This window comes from Mustela lutreola, chromosome 1, assembly GCF_030435805.1.
Source record: "Mustela lutreola isolate mMusLut2 chromosome 1, mMusLut2.pri, whole genome shotgun sequence".
NCBI classification, from domain to species: Eukaryota; Metazoa; Chordata; class Mammalia; order Carnivora; family Mustelidae; genus Mustela; species Mustela lutreola.
The window spans coordinates 105,561,007-105,581,365 of NC_081290.1; the positions used below are offsets into that span (position 1 = coordinate 105,561,007).

Here is a 20,359-nt window from a genome sequence, read left to right on the forward strand (position 1 = left end):
TCATCAGCTTCTAAATAAAGAAAACAATACATGTATAAATTGAGTGACATTTGGTTTCTCTTCTATCCTTTGATAGAATGCAATCTGAAACATTAATACCTATATATAACCATATTTGTCTTACACTTACATACTGTGATTCTGCCTGCATGGCACATCTCATATGTGGACTTTTTCTAACAGAAAATTCAGGAGCTGGAAACTTCACTGCGTGAAGCTAAGGAAAGTGCTAAGTACAAGGAAAGCAAGATTATAAAGATGCAGGAAGAACTTGAGATGACTAATGACATAATAGCGAAACTTCAAGTACAAGTTAATGAATCAAATAAATGCCTTGAAAAAACAAAAGAAATGATCCAAGTACTTCAGGTAACTTAACTAACTCATTTTCTAATAAATGGGTTTTTTTTTCTTTTACTTTTGAATTTGGAGGATAATTTGGAACTCCAATCCTTTGAACTTCCTGTTACTTATGTAACATCTAAAGTTCAGTACTCAAGCTTAAAAAAGCAAGTGGAAATTTAGAAATGAAATGCAAGAGTAGATTTTCTTGTAAGATAATGATTATTTTCTATACTCCTAGAAAATTTGTTTTTTAAAGACATATATTCTTTATAATTTAAGATGTATATTTTTATTTTTCAGAAAATAAAGCTCATCTAAATATTTACTCTTTATTAGATAAGTGTATTTTAAAATTCTTTTTTTTTTTTAATTTAATCTCATTATTGAGCCCCACGTGGTTGCCTCTGGGCTGAATCTGATCTGTTTACTTTAGAAAGAACAGTAATTTGTCCTGGGATGCCTGGGTGGCTCAGTAGATTCTGCTCAGGTCATGATTCCAGGGTCCTGGGATCCAACCCCACATCAGGCTTTCCGCTCTGTGGGAAGTTTGCTTCTTCCTCTCCCTCTATGCATTCTCTCTCTCTCTCTCTCTCTCTCAGATAGATAAATAAATTAAGTAAATGAGGAGTGCCTGGGTGGCTCAGTGGGTTAAAGCCTCTGCCTTCGGCTTGGGTCATGATCTCGGGGTCCTAGGATCAAGGCCCACATCGGGTTCTCTGCTCAGCGGGGAGCCTGCTTCCTCTTCTCTCTCTTTGCCTCCCTCTCTGCCTGCTTGTGATCTCTGTCAAATAAATAAATAAAATCTTAAAAAAAAAAAAAAATTAAGTAAGTGAAAGGGAAAAAAGGAAGCATAGTAAATTGTCTTGACTGTGAATGCCATTACACAAGTCGTACCTTCATTCATCACATCTTCACCACTCCTTTTTGTTTTAGTTCCTACCCTTCTCCTGCTTCTTTTGCTTGAGTTTGACCCTAATAGGCACTTAAGTTTGCTATCTCTTCATTTCAGTTAAAATCAGGAGCAAGTCAAGAATGTCTGCTCCTTTCATCATTTTAACACTGTTTTAGAAGTTCTGGTTCATTCAATAAGACATGAAATAGAAGAGGCAATAAAAAACAGTCTCAATCTTATTAAATGTAAAGCTAAAAAAAATAAGAACATCAATCGTAAAGCTTTATAATTTTTAAGAGTAATTATTTAATATGTCAAATCACATTTTTACTTAATCAAGATAGATTTGTTGAGTATTCGGTATATGTTGGTTTTTGCTCTGGATGTCATGTGCACAGCAGTGGAAAGAAATAACAGCCCCTCGTTTCTTTCAAGGAACTTACATTCTGGTTCAGGAAGAGAGAAAATAAGAAACTATATATGTGTGTCAGATGGTAAAAAGTATGGTAGGAAAAAATTAAGCCAGACTAGACAAGGAGTGTGTGGGTACTAGGTGAGAGTGGGGGCATGAGGAAAGCAGATATGATCTTACAAAGGGTTGAGCTGAGGAGAGCTGTACCGCTATGCTGACTTGAGGGGATGGGTGAGCTATGTGGTGGGGAAGGGTCTTCCAAGCAAAGGAGATCACAAATAGTGTATGTATGTTTAAGAAACAAGAAAGTGATAAACCATAAGTGACTCTTAATCTCACAAAACAAACAGGGTTGCTGGGGGGAGGCAGGTTGGGGCGGGGGTTATGGACATTGGGGAGGGTATATACTATGATGAGTGCTGTGAAGTGTGTAAACCTGGCGATTCACAGACCTGTACCCCTGGGGATAAAAACACATTATATGTTTATTTAAAAAAAATTAATTAAAATGTGCAAAAAAAAATAAAAAAGAAAGAAAAAAGAAAACGTACAAAACAAGTATGTATGTTTAAGAAACATTCTCCTGAGCAGAATGAGCAAAGGGAAGAGATGGGAAATAAGGTGAGAAGTAGCAGAGAGTCAAATCATAAAAGGTCTTGCAATCTATTATAAGAACTTTGGTTTTTATTTTGAGTGAGATGGGAAGTCATCAGAGGATTTTGGCAAAAGGATATAATGGTCTGATGTAATTTTTTAAAGCCTGCTCTTTGAAAATAAGGGCGTGTTTGTTAATGTGAGGGCGTGTTTGTTAATGTGACATACCAACTACTACAACAAAGGGACCCAAACTACAGCAACTCCAACAAAAGGGAATCTTATTTCTCTGTCCTATACAAAAGTGTGAATTCCATGTGAATTCCAGCTTCCTTCCACGTGATCATTCAGAGGCTTACTTCTCTCCCATCCTGTTTCTCCACCACCCCCTCAGGGGCTGTTTTTATGTGTATGGTTAAAGCCAAGTTGTAAACTGTCCGTGCCTGGGTTCACAGGAAAGGGACAGATGGAGAAGCTAAAATTGTCTTAAAGTGGTACATACTCTTTCCTCATATTTCTTGGAGTCAGAGATGATTCCAGATTTTTTGGCTTGAACAACTAGAAGGATGGACTTGCCATCTATGGAGAAGGGAAAGACTGTCAGAAGAGCAAGTCTGAAACCGTGGGAGCTAAATCGAAACTAAGTTTTGGACACATTGAATTTGAAATGGCTATTGGGGACTCCCAACTTGAGATATGACTGAAGCAGTCATATGTATACACAAATCTATGTATGTATGTATACACATAGACTTGACGTGTGAGTTTGGGGAATTGTCAGCATATAAAAGTCATGAGACTGGACAAAGCCATGAGCATAATGGTTAAGAAATAAGGAGTAACCAAAAGATACCAAGATGGAGCAAGCCAGTTAGTTGATTGGGAGTGAGGGTGGGGGGCGGTAACAACACAGTGCAGATAGCGGTTTCAGTCTCTGCACAGAAGTGAAGGAAGTGGATCAAGATAGGAAGTAAGCAACAAATTTCTCCACATTCTGTGTAAATTGATACAGACATCTATGAAGAGATAAACATCTTTCCTGCTTACCAGAAATAACTATTTCTGGGGTATGGCATTGTATATTACCTACAGGGAAAGAAAGAACACAAGACTTTCATAAAATCTTCATATAGTTTTTTTTTTTGGTATTATATAAACATTCTATAAAATGCAACAATGTTTTTAACTCAAGACTTGGCATAAGAAAACACTTTTAACCTATTCACCACTATTTTAAAACATCTTAGATATAGCTGTCTAATATAATAATGTAGGGTTTGTTAATTGAATAGAGAAGAAAGTAATTTGAACAAATGAATCATTGAAAATTTTGTTTAAATCTTGATACATTTCCTTTGTTACATCATTACAAATTGTTTATGTCAAGTAGCAGTGAATGGATCAAAAATTTAAACTGTAGTAGAACTTTATGGACATCCTGCATGAGGGGAAAAAAAAAGATCTTATTTATAATGGCCACAAAATCTAAAATAAGATGATTGAATGACTAACCTTAACAAAATGAGGGCAACATATATGAAAAGAAAAATAAAACTTTAAAAAGAAATATAGAGGAGCATGTGGTTTATAAGAAACACACCATTTCCTAGATTGGAACCTAAATACTATACAATCCTAAGTTTTTCCCAAATTAATTCCTAAATTTCATGTAATTCAAATCAGAATTTCAAAGGAATTCTTTTTTAGATAGAGCCACTAGAGTTTCTCAACTGAAACTCTCTAAAAATACAAATGATAAATAGGTGTTGTTAACCATGAACTTTATATTTTCAGTCTTTTCCATTTATTCAGTAAATCTAAGACCATCAGTATTTCTTGAGTGCAGCTTTGGTCACATACTATATGTCTGAAATATGGAATTCTGTTATCTTTCATTTCTAATTCAGTATTTTCAGTTTTGATTTCTTTTACGTGAGAATGTTTTAAATAATGTTATATATGACTAATTTATTTCATTATATTGTGGCAAAAAACTAATTTCTGCATTTCTCAAATATATTGAAATTTTCTTTCTAGTGTCATAAATGAATACCTTTTTTTAAGAGTTCTTTAAACTTTTAAAAGAAAATTAAATCAATGGAAGAGAATAGAGAGCTTAGATATAGACCAACACAAACGCAGCCACTGGATCCTTGACAGGAGAACAAAGGCAAGTCAGTGGAGAAGTTTAGTCTTAGCAACTAATGATGCTAGAACAACTGGACTTCCACAAACAGAAAAACAAATCTTAACACAGACCTTCTATCTTCCAAAAGGATTAACTCAGTTGATCAAAAATCCAAATGTAGGGGCACCTGGTGCCTCAGTCATTAAGCATCTGCCTTCAGCTCAGGTCATGATCCCGGGATCCTGGGATCGAGTCCCGTGTCAAGCTCCCTGCTTCTCCCTCTCCCCCGCTGCCTTGTGCTCTAAGTAATTTAAAAAAAAAAAAAAAAAAAAAAAAAAAATCTAAATGTAAAAGACAAAACTAAAAAACCCTCAGAACATAAAATAAAAAACCCAAGTGACTGGGTTTGATGGTGTCTTTTTAGATACAACATCAAAAACATGATCCATTAAAGAAAAAATTTTTAAGTTGGACTCCGTTTAAATTAAAAATATCTGCTCCGTGAAAGACAGTTAAGAAAATAAAAGGACAAGTCACAGACCAAAGGAAAAAATTCTGCAAAACACATATCTGATAAAGAGCTGTTGTCCTAAATATGCGAAGAACTTTTAAAACTTGATCATAAAAAAGAAAGTCGATTAAAATAAATAAAATCTTTTTTTTAAAAAAGTCAATTAAAAAACAGACAACAGGGGCGCCTGGGTGGCTCAGTGGGTTAAAGCCTCTGCCTTTGGCTCAGGTCATGATCTCAGGGTCCTGGTATCTAGCCCTGCATCGGGCTCTCTACTCGGCGGAGAGCCTGCTTCCCCCTCTCTCTGTGCCTACCTCTCTGCCTACTTGTGATCTCTCTCACTCTTTCAATTAAATAAATAAAATCTTAAAAAAAAAAAAAAAGACAACAGTTCTGAGCAGGCACTCCACCTAAGAAGATATATGTGTGACAAATAAGCATATGAAAAGATTCTCAGCATGGTATGTCATTAGAGAATTACAAAATACCACTGCACAACTATGGTATCTCAAAATGCCATCATGGCCAAAATCCCATGCGCCACACTAAAAATGCTGGTGAGGAGGTAGAACAGTAAGAATCCATTGTTGTAGGACAGCAACTGGGACAGTCCATTTGAAAGAGAGTTCAGCAGTTTCTTAGAAAATTGCCCACACTCCAGCCAGTCACATGCTCAGGGAGGCACTGACATCAGCATCTGACTCAGAAGGTGGGGTATTGAACTGGTGCTGGGACGAAGCAAACACTGGGCTCCTCCAAGAATGAGCTTATCTTATGCTGTCATCCACCTCCTTAAGCTGATCATCTTTCATTTTTGGAGGTTTTGCATCTTTTTCGTCTTTGCTAGCCATGGTATGCGTGTAAACGTTTCTCTGGGCGTTGGGTTGGGAAAGCCTAGAGGAATAAAGAGAGCTCTCTAGGTCCCTATTTATTTATTTTTGTTTAAAGATTTTATTTATTTATTTGACAGAGAGAGTGAGATGACAAGTAGGCAGAGAGGCAGGCAGGTGGGGGCAGAGCAGAGAGCCCGATGTGGAGCTCGATCCCAGAACCCTGAGATCATGACCTGAGCCAAAGGCAGAGGCTTAATTAACCCTCTGAGCCACCCAGGCGCCCCTCTAGGTCCCTATTTAAATGGATTTTATTTTTTGTTCAATATCTATGGCTGTGGTACGGTGCTAAAAAGAAATGAGTGATTTATTCAGCAGTAATAAGAAATAAGCTATTGAGCCACAAAGACATGGATGGACCTTAAATGCACACTGTTCATTAAAAGAAGCCAAACTGAAAAGTGATTCCAACTATATGATATTCTGGAAAAGAAAAAACCAGGGAGACAGTAAAAAGATCAATGATTGCCAATGGTCCAGAAGGGGTAAGGGAGGGAAGGACGAATAGGTGGAACATGGGGTTTTTAAGATAGTGAATGTATTCTGTATGATACCGTACTAAAGAACATGTGTCTTTGTACATTTGTCAAAACCCATAAACTATACGATACAAACAATAAACCCGAACGCAGCCTGGAATGTATCAATATTGGCCCATCACTAAAATGTGATGTTAATAATAGGGGAAATGGACAACATGAGGAGGGAGACGGAGCATGACAAGGATATATAGGAACTCTGTGCTCTCCGCTCAATTTTTCTATAAACCTAAAGTTGCTCTAAAAATAAAAGTCTATTTATAAAAAAGTTTAAATATATGTATGTATTTACATATGATGTTTTTTCTCCAAGTAGAAAGTAGATGTATTTTCAGCACTGGAATGAACCATCTTTGAGTACAAATATCCCAACATTTTATAGTACTTTGGACCTTGAATTCAATTCTAGTTTGATATTTATATTGCCATTCTGACATCTTTTTATTTCATTTTCCTGATTTACCTTTGTCTACCCATTATTTTCAACCTTTCTGTTTCATTTTGTTTCTATCATTTTTAAATGAAGAAAAATTTGTTTTAGGAAATGAAGGGGCACCTGGGTGGCTCAGTAGGTTAAGTGCCTGCCTTTGGCTCAGGTCATGATCCAGGAGTCCCAGGATCAGGAGCCCCTTGTCAGGTTCCCTGTTCAATGAGGAGTCTACTTCTCCCTCTCCATCTGCCCCTCACCCTGCTCATGCTCTCTCTCACTCTCCCTCTCAAATGAATAAAATTTTTTAAAAAGTGGAAGTCATGTGTTCTTAATTCCCTGTTAGCTTCCAATAATTTCATGTATACTTCACATCAAATATGTACATGTTGTTCATTTTAGGGTTAAATTCTGTGCTTTTCACTTTTCATGTATTTGGAGTTTACTGTTTTAAAATGTTCCTGCCAAATCCTACAGCTCTTTAAAACTGCTCTGAAATTATTTTTCTCTTCTCTAAAAAAATTAGGACAAAGTTGCTTTAGGAGCTAAGCCCTATAAAGAAGAAATTGAAGATCTCAAAACGAAGCTGGTGAAAATAGACCTAGAGAAGATGAAAAATGCTAAAGAGTTTGAAAAAGAGTATGTCAGAATTTCTTTTCTTTTTCAGGTTGCTTACCATACTGTTGAAATAGGTATTTTTTTCTTGTATTATGGAAACCTTCTGTATTATTACATATTTCTTTTACCTGTAGTTGGATATAAGTACTTATTTGAAATGTTTTAAAATCTGTGATTTTTTCTGTCTTTTTTAGACAGTTATTAGTTAGCGTATCATGTTTTGAAAATGCCAAATAAATACTCATAATTATCATTAAAAAAAAGAAAAAAAGTATGTCTTTGCCTTAACTGAACATGACTTTAATAGCTTAAGTTTCGGGAACCCTTAAGCTCAGTCACTTAAGCATCTGCCTTCGGCTCAGGTCATGATCCCAGGGTCCTAAGATTGAGCCCCACATTGGGCTCCTTGCTCAGCAAGGAGCCTGCTTTTCCCTCTTCCTCTGCCTGCTGCTCCTCCTGCTTGTGCTCTCTCACTCTCTTGCTCTCTCTCTCTGTCAAATAAATAAATAAATCTTTAAAAGGAATAAAAGTTAATTTTCCCATCTAAATTTTTTTGCATTAAAAATTTAACTTTTTAAAATATATGAAAGTATTATTACTGCTTTTTAACCAACTGAGCCACCCAGGCACCCCTATTACTGCTTTTTAAAATAAATACAAACATCCACAGATTTTAAATTTGCTAAATTCTCATTACATCAGCAAATTTTTTTAAAAATAATCAATGATCATTTGATTAAAAATAATCAAATGATCAATTACTAACACACTATGTCTTTTGATGCTTCTTGCTATCTTAAATAAACAGCATAAAAAACGGTCTTTATATGCTTGAAATTGAATGTTAAGAACCTAAATATATGTGTATCTTTGTGTATTTAGCAGTTCGACCAAGGTTTCTGTTGGTTCTCTTATTTTAACTTGCTCTTCCTATTGTGTTTTTGTGTAAAATTGTATATCATTTTAAATTATGGTACCTAGTACCCAAAAAGCATGACTGAGTTCTTTTTATTTATATGTACTATATATAATGGCATGCCTGAGATTCTTAATGATATAACATAATGAACATTAAACAGTCAGAGACAGTGAATTGGAAATATAATATTGCCACTTATTATTATATCACCTTACATATAAGCTGTTTAATCTCTCTGGCCTTTGTATTCATAATCAGTAAGTACAGGTTTGTATTAGATGATTTCTTAAGACTCCTTCTGACTCCTAATGCTTTTTGTTCTTCCTCTAAATATTTAACAATGATACCAAATTTGCCCAAAAAGTAACACTCTGAAGCTTCATGCATTCTAACCAGCCTTCCACTGATAAGACTATGGGTTTTAGTGAAATTTACACCTATCAGTTTCCTCATTACAAAAAAGCAATTTCAGGGGCACCTGGGTGATGCAGTCGGTTAAACATCTAACTCTTGGTTTCAGCTCAAGTCATTATCTCAGGGTCCTGAGATCGAGTTCTGTATTCAGCTCCACACAGAGTCTATTTGCTTTTTTCTCTCCCTCTCCCTCTCGCACGCTCTCTCTCTCATATAAATAAATGTCTCTCTCTCTCTCTCAAATAAATAAATATTTTTTTAAAAGGCAATTTTACATATAGAATAGAATCAGCAGATACTTTCGGAGTCTCTAAAAGCAGAAAGTCTCATGATTTAACACTGCTGATTAACACTTAGGCCAACAATTCCTAAAATGTCACTTTCTACTAGGGAACAGTGAGCAGAATTTGACCTTTGTATCACATTAGACTAGAGCTGCAGTCAGGGTTTGCTTCCCTGACAGTGTTGAAATAGGTAAAAGTTCTTTTCACTTTTATGCTCTGGTAATTGTATCTGATTAACAAAGCTATTGGGCTTCCAGAAATTTAAAAAGAATTTTAAAAATTACTCCTGCAACCAAATAGAATATTTCCAATTTGATGGCATTACACCTATAAAATACTTGATACCCTACTGCAATTTATGGGTTTTATGTCAATGTGATATAACTTATTGATAGTAGTTCTGTTTATTCTTCCATGAAAAATTAGTTACAAAGCTTTTACATGTTTCTGTTGTTCTTTTTAGAATTACTTCTACAAAAGCCACTGTAGAATATCAAAAAGAAGTTATAAGGGTATTGAGAGAAAATCTGAGAAGAAATCAACAAGCCCAAGATACCTCAAGTAAGGAAAAAATACTGATACTGCCAGATCCTTTCCATCTTATTTCTCAATATACTTAGACCTTTTGAAGACTGTTATATTTGTGACAGTCAAGAATAAACTGTTAATGACTAAGTTAGAAAAAACTATTTTTGAAATGAATTTATTGGGATCATATTTATCCTGTCATATCTCCTTAGTTTCCTGTAATCTCAACTATTTATCCATTATAGATTCTAAAAAAATAAGAGTTTTACCTTTGCATTATCAGATCTTTACATGTGGGTGAAGATATCTTCAGTACTATAAAAGAATGATGTAACTAGCAAGGTAAAAGTAACCTTCCCAATAAAGATACAACCATATTGTAATAGACTTTAACCATATGCACAGCAAAAATACAATCAGCACACCGTGGAAAAAAGGAAATAATATCCTACCTGTTCTTAGTACTGAAAATAGAGTTAATGCTTACTTGCAAAGTCATTCAAATTTATCTTTTCAATACAGTTTTCAAGTCTAATGATCAAATTTCTGCATGTGCATTCCTCAACATGTACCTTTTTCCATATAACTATCTCTTTGTTTCATTTGAAAAGAGAGGATGTTGAACAGTACTTGGGACAGCTTTGTGTAGTAAACAAGCAGTGAACTAAGTCAGGACCAGTCCTCATTTGATGGCTTTATGAAATCAAGGGGATGATACCTGACCTCCATATATATATTTATATATATGTGATATATATAAACTATATATAGTTTACATATTATATTGTATATGTATACATATATATTTTTGCATATATATACATATATTACATATATACATATACATTTATATTTTTACATATTGTATATATGTGTGTATATATTTTTTACATATTATATTGTGTATATGTATGTGTATATATGTAAATATATTATATATTATAATACATATATATGTATTGTAAGGCTCAAACTGAAAGTTATGTGTAAAAGCACACTGAAAATTCTGAATGTCAATCCAACATAAGGTAATACTTGTGTGTATTATTATCCACACATTTTTTTAAAAAATGAGATAGTTTTAAAGATGTTGTCTCATACATGTTTGACCTGAACTTCTCTAGTATCTGTTGCTGGAGAAGTTCACCCCTACCTGGAAAACTTTAAGAGACAGAACTAGAAACAAGCATGATTTGTTGTCATTGTTTCTTTCCCAGGTACATATTATATCTGAACTCAGAGTAATTCGAAAGAAAATGGACTTTGAGTATCTTATCCCCACACACCTCACCCTCTTTTGTAAATTGTCAGTTAAGTGGTGGCTTGTTCTACTCTATAAGTGCATCAAATTTTTAGACATTTTTAAATGCCTAAATATTTTTTTTAAGATTTTATTTTATTTATTTGACAGAGAGAGGTCACAATTAGGCAGAGGGGCAGGCAGAGAGAGAGGAGGAAGCAGGCTCCCTGCTGAGCAGAGAGCCCGATGCGGGACTCGATCCCAGGACCCTGAGATCATGACCTGAGCCGAAGACAGAGGCTTTAACCCTTAGCCACCCAGGCACCGTAAATGCCTAAATTTTTAAATGCCTTTAAATTTTAAAATTTACAAAACATGTCCTTATCTTTTTTTCACACATATAGTGTAGAATACTTAATAATATATGCTTTTGTATCATTCTGAATTTTATTTAGTTACAACTATGTCTTGAGAATTTAGAGCGCACTGAATGACTGGTGGTGGACCCCACACACACATTTTGTGCTATGAGAAGCCCTCCAGGGTGTCCACTGATGCAGAGGAGAGAGCAGGGAAGGACAACACTAATGGGGGGGTGGGGCCTGCTGCTGCCCTCATAGTGGAAGCTTCCAGCCAGCAGTGTTGTGCTGATGGAACTGGTGGCTGGAGAGAAGCGGGAGGATTCTAGGGACAATTAGAAGTGTTGATCAAGCAGGCTTAGCAGAGGAGGTAAAAGGAGGAAGGAAGGATGGCTTCTAGGGACCTGGTGGTGATTGAGATAGTCTGGTTTTTGCAGTGACTTAATGGCTGTTCGTAGTATTTCCTCTATTTTAAACTTTGGAGATAATGAAAATGATGCCCTATTGGTGTATTTGCCCCCCTCACAGTTGTGTCAGAATGTACGGACTCTCAGCCTTCAAATAAACCCTTAACTTGTGGAGGTGGTAGTGGCATTGTACAGAGCACAAAAGCTCTTATTTTAAAAAGCGAATATATACGGCTAGAAAAAGAAGTCTCAAAGTTAAAGCAGCAAAACGAACAGCTAATAAAGCAAAAGAATGAACTATTAAGGTAAGATATGCTTACGTGATATTGAAAGTATGCTTCTGGCTATTACATGTGGGGAGTTTGGTATATACACCTTCATACAAGTTTTTGCAGTTGGCAACCCTTCACGCATATGGGGAAGTAACTTTTAGAATATATGTAATAAATGTTTTTTAAAAGGAATAAGACTGTACTACCCCCATTCCAGATGTTTGCTATCTGTCAATTGACCTATTTTTAACAAGGCCAGAAACAGGAAGTTAAGAAAAATCTTTAAGGGGCAACTTAAATTCTTTTTTTTTTTTAAGATTTTATTTATTTATTTGACAGAGAGAGGTCACAAATAGGCAGAGAGGCAGGCAGAGAGAGGGGGAAGCAGGGTCCCTGCTGAGCAGAGAGCCACTTAAATAGACTGCAAGTCTGCATACCCAAGTCAAAGGAGAACTCATGGAGTCCATTATTATTGTAGCCTATTTTCTTTTTATTTTATAAACAATTCTAACAAATTTAATATTTGGCTTTTATCAACAATTAGAATCTTGTGCCAAGCACTTTATCAATGATACAATAGAAGAACAATAGGTAGTAAACAAATAACTGTACAACTAATTTTTTGCAATGAGTGCTATTAAACAGCAAGAACAGAAAACTACAACTAGGATCTTTTCTAAATGTGGGGAGGGGTGATGGTGAAGAAACTGATAAAAGAGTAGCTGTGGAAAAGGGCAACAGTTAGGTCAGATGAAAGGAGAGACTGGAAAGCCTTTTAGGCAGCGGGCAACAAGTGCACAGGCTTTTGGTCACAAAAAATAACCAGTTAGTGGAACTGAAAGACACAGAATGTGGCCAGGGAATAGAGAACAAATGTACCAGGTGAATAAATGCAGGAATTGTACAGACTTACAGTCTCTCTCTCTCTCTCTCTTTTTTTTTCTCCTCTGTTCAAGCAATAATCATCATCTTTCCAATGAGGTCAAAACATGGAAGGCAAGAATCCTTAAGAGAGAGACTCAAAGAGAAGTTAGTTGTGAGAATTCTCCACAGTCTCCTAAAGTGACTAGAACACCTACCAAAAAGAGGCCACATACACCTTCTCAATGCAAAGAACGGAATTTACAAGATCCTGTGCCAAGGGAATCACCAAAGTCGTGGTTTTTTGACAGCCGATCGAAGTCTTTACCAACGCCTCATCCAGTTCGTTATTTTGATAACTCTGGTTTAGGCCTTTGCCCAGGTATGTAAATATACTGGTTCTTTGGAAATCAGGGGATAACTGTCAGAACTTATCTTTAATTTGTGGCCCTGAAGGGCAAGGTGAGACAGATACAGTTGAACAAGCTACAGTGCACAGACTTCATTTGGCATTTCTGTTGTAAGAAAGTTTCTCCAAAGCACAGCACTGATGTCCATCATTTTTTACCCCAAACTGAGTCTTTATTCCACCTCTTAAACCTTCAACTTTTCCCTAAGATATCAGAAACTCTATTAAAAATATGAAGACACTACCCTATAAACAAAACTTTCAGTGAAGAAGCCTTTCTTATCAATGCAGTGGGCCAGTATTTCCAATAGCATTATCCTCATTTTACACAAGCGAGATCATAGACTTGTTTCATTTACTTATTAATTTATCCAATCAGCAAAAAATTTTGGTCTCCAACTATGTGTCAGAGATGAGACCCTGATGGTACATTAATAAGCTAAGCCAGACATGGTCCCCACCCTACAGAAGCTTACAGTCCTGCTGAGAGATACAGTAATCAAGTAATCAAAAATAAAAATAAAAATAGGTAAAATTCTAGAGCATAAAAGGCTGTGAGGCATATAATAGGCTTTTGTTTCAGGAATAGTAAGGAAGTCTTCCTTGAAGAAGGACGCTGAGATCTAAAAGGTTAATGTGAGTCAGTTTAACAAAGAGAGGAGGAAGACGTATTTCAGGCAGATAGAACAGTGACACCCCCAGGGTAGGACGGACTGTAATCAGGGTCGGGGCTGAAAGAAAGCAAGCTGGCCAGAGCACAGTGAACCCAAGCTGCTGGGGGTGGAGGCAGTGCCACCAAACAGAAGAGCCAGGTGTGGCAATTTGTCGATTGTATAAAGGAATTTTTACTTTTTCCTGAAAACATATAGACAAAGACTTTGAAAGATTTTAAACAACATGATGGGGGGAATCACAATGAGTTATAAATTTTGAACACAGAACCTTAGCTCTATGGTGACCAACAACTAATAGGAGCAAGAGTTGATGACAGTTGTCCAAGCAAGAGGTGTGATAGTAGCGGGGACTTGAGCAGGCTCAAGGGAGATAGAGAGAAATGGATGGATGGGAGAGATTTGGGAGTAAAATCAGCAGTGCTAGGCTCCTGACTGGTTGGAGGGAGGCCGTGTCAAGGGTCACCCCCACCTCAGCCCAGGTGCCAGACACAGAGGGGTGGATGGAGGATTGGCAGAGTGCTCTGTCCTACTATGGTGCCCTGAAAAACTGAGAAACTTTTAATCACCTTTTGATTTCATCTGATAGTGCAAGGGACATAGACTTATATGAATTAATTCAACCACAAATAAAGATGCTTGAGTCTTTTTATCAATATATGCATCACTCCAGTACTGTTTTTAACTGACGTAAATAAAAGAGTAAGCTAGAAGAATATATGAATCAAAAACTGACCAATTCAGGGGTGCTTGGGTGACTCAGTTGAGCGTCTGCTTTCAGCTCAGATCATGGTCCAAGTCCTAGAATCAAGCCCCACATCAGACTCCCTGCTGAGCAGAGAGCCTGCTTCTCCTTCTCTCTCTGCCTGCTGCTCCCCCTGCTTGTGCACACTCTTCTCTCTCTGTCTGTCAAATAAATAAAATCTTAAAAAAAAAAAATTTTATTCAGAATTAAAGGATATAGTCCCAGCCTGAATTAGTAAAATACCATTCAAAAAGAATTTTAATGTTAGTTTTTAATTTGAATTATAAAAAGATAAATTTTCTCAACAACTTGAGATAATTGCAAAGACCAGGTATGTGAGATTTATTTTAATTAATCATTTGAAAATGAATATTGCTTATAAACATAAATACAGTTGAAGTGCTTTTTAAAACCTCAGAGTGTTCAAAGAATGACTAAATATTCTCCAAAATATATACTATTTGCTTAACACAGCTTTTTTTTTCCCCCCCCTAAATTTAGGGCCAAGGAAAATTAGACTCAATCTGTGTTTGATTCACTTTTAATCTCAAACTTAAGTGACACTTTATTACTTCTTGGCTTTATATACAAAACGGGTTAGGGTTAGGGTTATAACAGTTCTGTAACAGTTGATTTTATGAGAAAATAGACAGTAAACAGTAAACTTCTCCACCTCAGATGAAGTGACATTCACCTTTTTAATGACCAAACATGAGGACATTAATGACCATATTGTCATTTTTCATGCTTTATATCTCTACTGTCTTAAAATCGTTTCCATTTCCAGTTGTATTCAAACTGTGTCTGTGTGCGTGAGTGTGTGTGGTTTTTAATAAGATTACTTTTGGATTTTCTTGTCTTTTCTCAGAAGAACAAACTGCTGGAGCAGAGAGTGTGGGTCCTCAGCCAGCTCCGTGGCACACCTCCTCAGGAAAAGATGCACCCGAGTGCAAAACACAGTAGACTCCTTTCCTATTGCTTTTCTGGGGCCCCAGCATTCCCTGCTTGGACATGACTGTTTATTCCTTCATGTGCCTGTCCCTGGCAATGTTATCACAGCCCAACTTAATCTCAATTCAGTTTTCTTTTTGCCACTTGAAATCGAAGATGAAGGAATAGAGATTAATGCCTTCCAGTAATTTAGAATGGTGATAGCAATATCTTCTTGAATGTGGTAATACTTTAGAAGTTGAATTGTTTGTATTTATTTATATATTTTGTAAAGAATAAAATTATTGAAGGAATGTTCCAGTCTTTCCATGTATACATAAAATGTATTCATTTTTATTAATGTAATGTTATCCACATATGACTTAGATAATTCCAAGGCATGATGCATACATTAAAGTGTCATTTAATTAACAGAATTATAAGCTCCTTTTTAAGTACCTTGAACATTCAATAAATGTTTAATTAGTGGTTCTGAATCACAACTCCCTATAATGGTTTAATGGTTTCTTGGTGGGGTACTCAGGGTATATTTGGCTCCACTTGTTTGTTGAATTTTTCAGAATCTCAGAATTTTGCTATGAGAATATATACATGCTTTCGGGATTTAAGTGGCTAAGGGATAGCAAAGTGCTATGACCTCTTCATTTTCTAGGCTAATCTTTCTTTTGCTATAATAAATACAAAAATTCTCTCTCACTTTTCTGTCATCCACTAGCCCCCTAGACAAGCACTTTAAATTGGTTTGTTACCAGATTTTGTAGTCTACTGCATTTTACTCCCAGCTGGAAGAACTTTATGGACCATGTAGTCTACCCTTTTATTTCAGGCATGAGGAAACAGCACCAGAGTTTCTATCGAAGTAGAAAGTCTTCTAAACTGAGAGTCCCCACAGATATATAAGGCATCTATGGATGGGCTTCATGCAGTCTGTAAAACCTCGGAAATTTTATGTTAATTTGATAATTTTGTCATTTTTCTAGGATACTTGGATCCATACTTTTATCTTGTTATTAAAGGGGAGGTTAAGAACTGTGGTTTTAGGGAGGTTTTATAATATTAATTTTGTATCATAAGACGTTGAAAAACCATATAAAACAGCAAGTTGCATAAGGTCTAGAACAGAGTTAGTGATTTCAACTCATTCTTGGCTCTTTGGTAAGATTCATTCAAAGAAAAAGATTATGAATTACATCATAGCCATCATTTTACAATCCATGGATGGATATTTTCCCTTAATATACTATCATAGGAATTCAACAGGGGTAAGGGGAAGGTGTCCCTTCCTTTAATTCTCTCCCCCAAGCCTGCATGTCTCTTCAGAGTCTTGTTTCTCCTTTTCACTCTTCGGCAAATAAGATACTATGACAGAGCTATAGATGAGATTCTTTACCATGTCTGCTCCTCTGCTGAATAAAAGTAATTCAAAGTAGTAATTTCACCTGGATATAAAACTAAGGCCACTAAAAGTATAATCAGTCATCAAGTATCTGTCCAGTCCGTATAATGTTGCTTAACTCTAAAATTTGGATGTCCATATTCTTCCTCAGCTTTGGGAAGTTTGGAGCCATTATTTCTTCAAATAAGTTTTTTGTCCTTTTTTTCTCTACTAGAAGTACCATAATGCATTCATCGGTTCATTTGCTGACGTCCCATAAGTACCTCAGTATTTCTCCACTTTTCTTTCTGCTTTTTTTTTTTTTTAATTTCTTCCCTTCTTCTTTGATTCTTCCTGCTGCTTGATCAGGTCTGCTATTGAAACCCACTAGTAAATATTTTTAATTCAGTCACTGTATTCTTCAGGTCCAGAATTTCTGTTTAGTTCTTCGTAATAGTTTTTTTCTTTGTTAATAACGTCATTTTGTTCATACCTCATTTTCCTGATTTCATTTAGTTGCCTATTTGCATTCTCTTGTAGGTCATTGAGCTTCTTAAAAACCATCATTCTGAATTCTTTGGTAGTTCATAGATCACTGTATCTTTGAAGTTGATTTCTGGAAATTTATTTCGTCCTTTGGGTCATGTTTCGTGTGTGTGCGCGCGCGCGCCTTCTGAGTTTTTGCAAAGTTTTATGCATTTGGAAAAGCAGCCACCTATTCTAGTCTACAGAGATTCTGGGGATCTCTGAGACCTTTTTAGGGGGTGTGACTTCTGGGCTGTGAGTATAATTTGCCAATTAGAGAGGTTTACGAATTTCTCTTCTAGGAGCTGGATCTCTTGCTCCCTCTGGTGTCTGTCTGCAGTACAGCATGTTCCCTGCTCCTTTCTTCTCATTGGCCCCCAGGAATCCCGTCTTTCAGCTCCCCAATAGCATCCCAGGTAGGCAAGACAATTATCAGTCTTCGACAGCCCTGCAAAAAGTTGGAACACAAAGAACATACTCCACTCTTCTCACTCTCTCCCAACCGTGATGAACCATTCCAGCCTCCATCTGGGGCACTGTAAGCCCTATAGTGCCAACTGTTGCCAGTACCATCAGCACTCCAAGTCAGGCAAGACAGAAACCCTTGGGCTTCCCTACAAAAGGCCAGAACTCTGGGTTAGTTTTCCACCCTTCTCTTTCCCACTACTCTCCTGGAGAAACCAGGAGCCAGAGGCTGAGCTGTGATGGCTTGGGCAAAGGGTGGGGTCGGTGGAACAAGAGGTAAAGGGAAATGACCCTTCTTGCCCATTTCAATGCAGCTGTTCTCAGCTCTCCCCTGACCTGGGGTACTGCAGCTTCTTAACTGACTTGAGTTCTCATAAAGCTATTTTAGTCTGTATATTGTTTTAAGTTGGTGTCTCTGTGAGAGAAATAGAGGTAGAGCTTTCTAGTCCTCTGTGTTGTCAACATCTCCCTCAGAATGTTGCTTAACTCTTATGATCTGGGTTTCAATATCGTGATAAATGTCTGTGAAAGTCAACAATGAAACATGCAAAAAGGTTAAAAAGCAGTAATGTAGTCAGACACTAAAATGGTCTGGAAAGTAAAGTCAAGACCAAAGAAGACAAATAGATCATTAATCGTAGGAAACATTTTCTGGAGAGCCTGACAAAATTATATCCAGAAAACCTAGTAAAAGCCTACCATTTATACTCAGCAAATATTTAACTGCTGTTTATTGTGTGCCAGTCACTGAGCTAGGCACCAAAAGTTACTGCCTTTGCAAACATATTTAGTTGGAAAACAAACATCTCATAATATGTGCTGACTGCAACATAAGAACGAAAAAGATATGGTCCCTAACCTTGAAGAAATTTAGTCCATGGAAAATACACATGGGTAAGAAAATTTTTGCAACACCACATTACTTAGTCTGTCAGAGAGTCAGCATTATTGTTGGAAATCAGGACAAAGGGAGGCTCAAGAAAGCTGCACAAAGAAAGAAGTGTTAGACTTGGCCTTGATTAGAGAATCCTCATATCCATAAAAAATGTATTCTAAAACCCTCAGAAGTTAAAGACATTGTTACTAAAGCAAGGAGCACAGCTGAGTATTTTTAGAGATCATTAGACTCCGTTAGAAGCTACCCTGGGCAATGAGAGACCGTCTTACCAAAGACTTTATGTGCATATGCTTATAGATGCAGAAATTAGATCAGAGATTTTTTTCAATCCATTTTTGCCATCTGCTGTAATTATAGTCATCATTAACACTTATTAAGTACAAATGTAACAAATGGTGTGCTGGTAGTTGTGAGTGCCTGGTCATTTCTCCTCACATGCCTGAGCCAGGTGCTATGTTTACCTTCTTTACAGAAAAGGAAACTGGGCCTTGGAGAGTTAAATGATTTACTGAGCTAGTGAAGAATGGGGGACTTATCTTACTGCACAGCGTTTCTTCTGAACCACCATGCCTGTTATGAGTATACTTCGCTCCAAAGACAAAAAACTTGGGGAAAATGTAATCCAAAGAAGTTACTTTTTCTCACCTAAGAATTCCAATGGGGGACATGCCTGAGTGGTTCAGTGGATTAAGCTTCTGCCTTCAGCTCAGGTCATGGTCCCATATCCTGGGATCAAGGCCCACAGCAGGCTCCCTGCTCATCAGGGAGTCTGCTTCTCCTCCTCTGCACCCCCACCCACTGCTTGTTCTCTCTCTTACTCTCTCAAGTAAATAAATAAAATCTAAAAAAAAAAAAAAAAAAAAAAAAAAAGAATCCCAGAGGAGTTAGTCTAAGGCTGTGGCACAGAGGCTGTCTTCAAGGAATCAGGTTCCTTTCCTTATCCTGCTCTGTCCTTAATAGGTGCCTCTGACCTCCTGCCAAGTCACACAATTGCTGCCATGTCCCAAGACAGATCCACATTCCAGGAAAAAAGAAGGGAAATCCTTTAAAAGGAGCTCTACCTTTCTATCCAAAAGGAAATCCTCCACAACTAACATTTCATTGGCCAGCTCTAGCAACAAAGAAGGCTAGGAATGTGAGAGTTTTTTTGTTTTCTGGTCTTTATAAAATAAAAGACAGGGGAAAGTGTGGTGGGTAGATGTTGAGTGAACCAACGAAAACAATACATGTACAAAATAACCTACGCAACCACTCTGCTCAATTATACACCTGCTATAGTATGACTTAATAAGCCTAGTACACATGACCTAGTTTTTTTCGATCTGTACTGTCCGTTCTTTTCGACTAAACTTGATTTGTTGCTCTTACCCAACATGTTCCCTTTCAGGCCTCCACGTTGTAAATCTCAGCGTTACCTGGACCCTGCCCCTCCATGTACTCACAGTGCCTGCACCCCGCCAGCAAATATGAACAAGTGTTAGAAGACAAAGAGTGTGACAAAACAACCATAACTATACCTTAAACAGAAGGGAATTTTTATTTCTCTCCCTCAAAACAATCTTGGTGAAGGGCCAGGAAGGAAGGCTCCACTATCTTAAATGACCTAGGGTCCTTCTATGTCACTGACCTGCTATCTTCCAAATGATGTTTCTGACTCATTAAGTTTTTAATATCCTAGAA

At 36.8% G+C, this 20,359-nt stretch overlaps 1 protein-coding gene across 3 annotated transcripts in view; it reads left to right on the forward strand.

The window, feature by feature from the left end:
• The window catches only part of CENPE (centromere protein E), a 77,126-nt gene extending 61,294 nt beyond the window's left edge, over positions 1–15,832 (forward strand). For all 3 annotated transcript variants that reach the window (XM_059171807.1, XM_059171789.1, XM_059171799.1), the window contains 6 exons: positions 184–369; positions 7,265–7,377; positions 9,437–9,534; positions 11,629–11,812; positions 12,736–13,022; positions 15,334–15,832. In XM_059171807.1, coding sequence (XP_059027790.1) covers positions 184–369; positions 7,265–7,377; positions 9,437–9,534; positions 11,629–11,812; positions 12,736–13,022; positions 15,334–15,428 — 963 coding nt within the window. In that variant the 3' untranslated portion in view covers positions 15,429–15,832. The remainder of the gene's footprint in view (positions 1–183; positions 370–7,264; positions 7,378–9,436; positions 9,535–11,628; positions 11,813–12,735; positions 13,023–15,333) is intronic.
• The last annotated feature ends 4,527 nt before the right edge of the window (positions 15,833–20,359 follow it).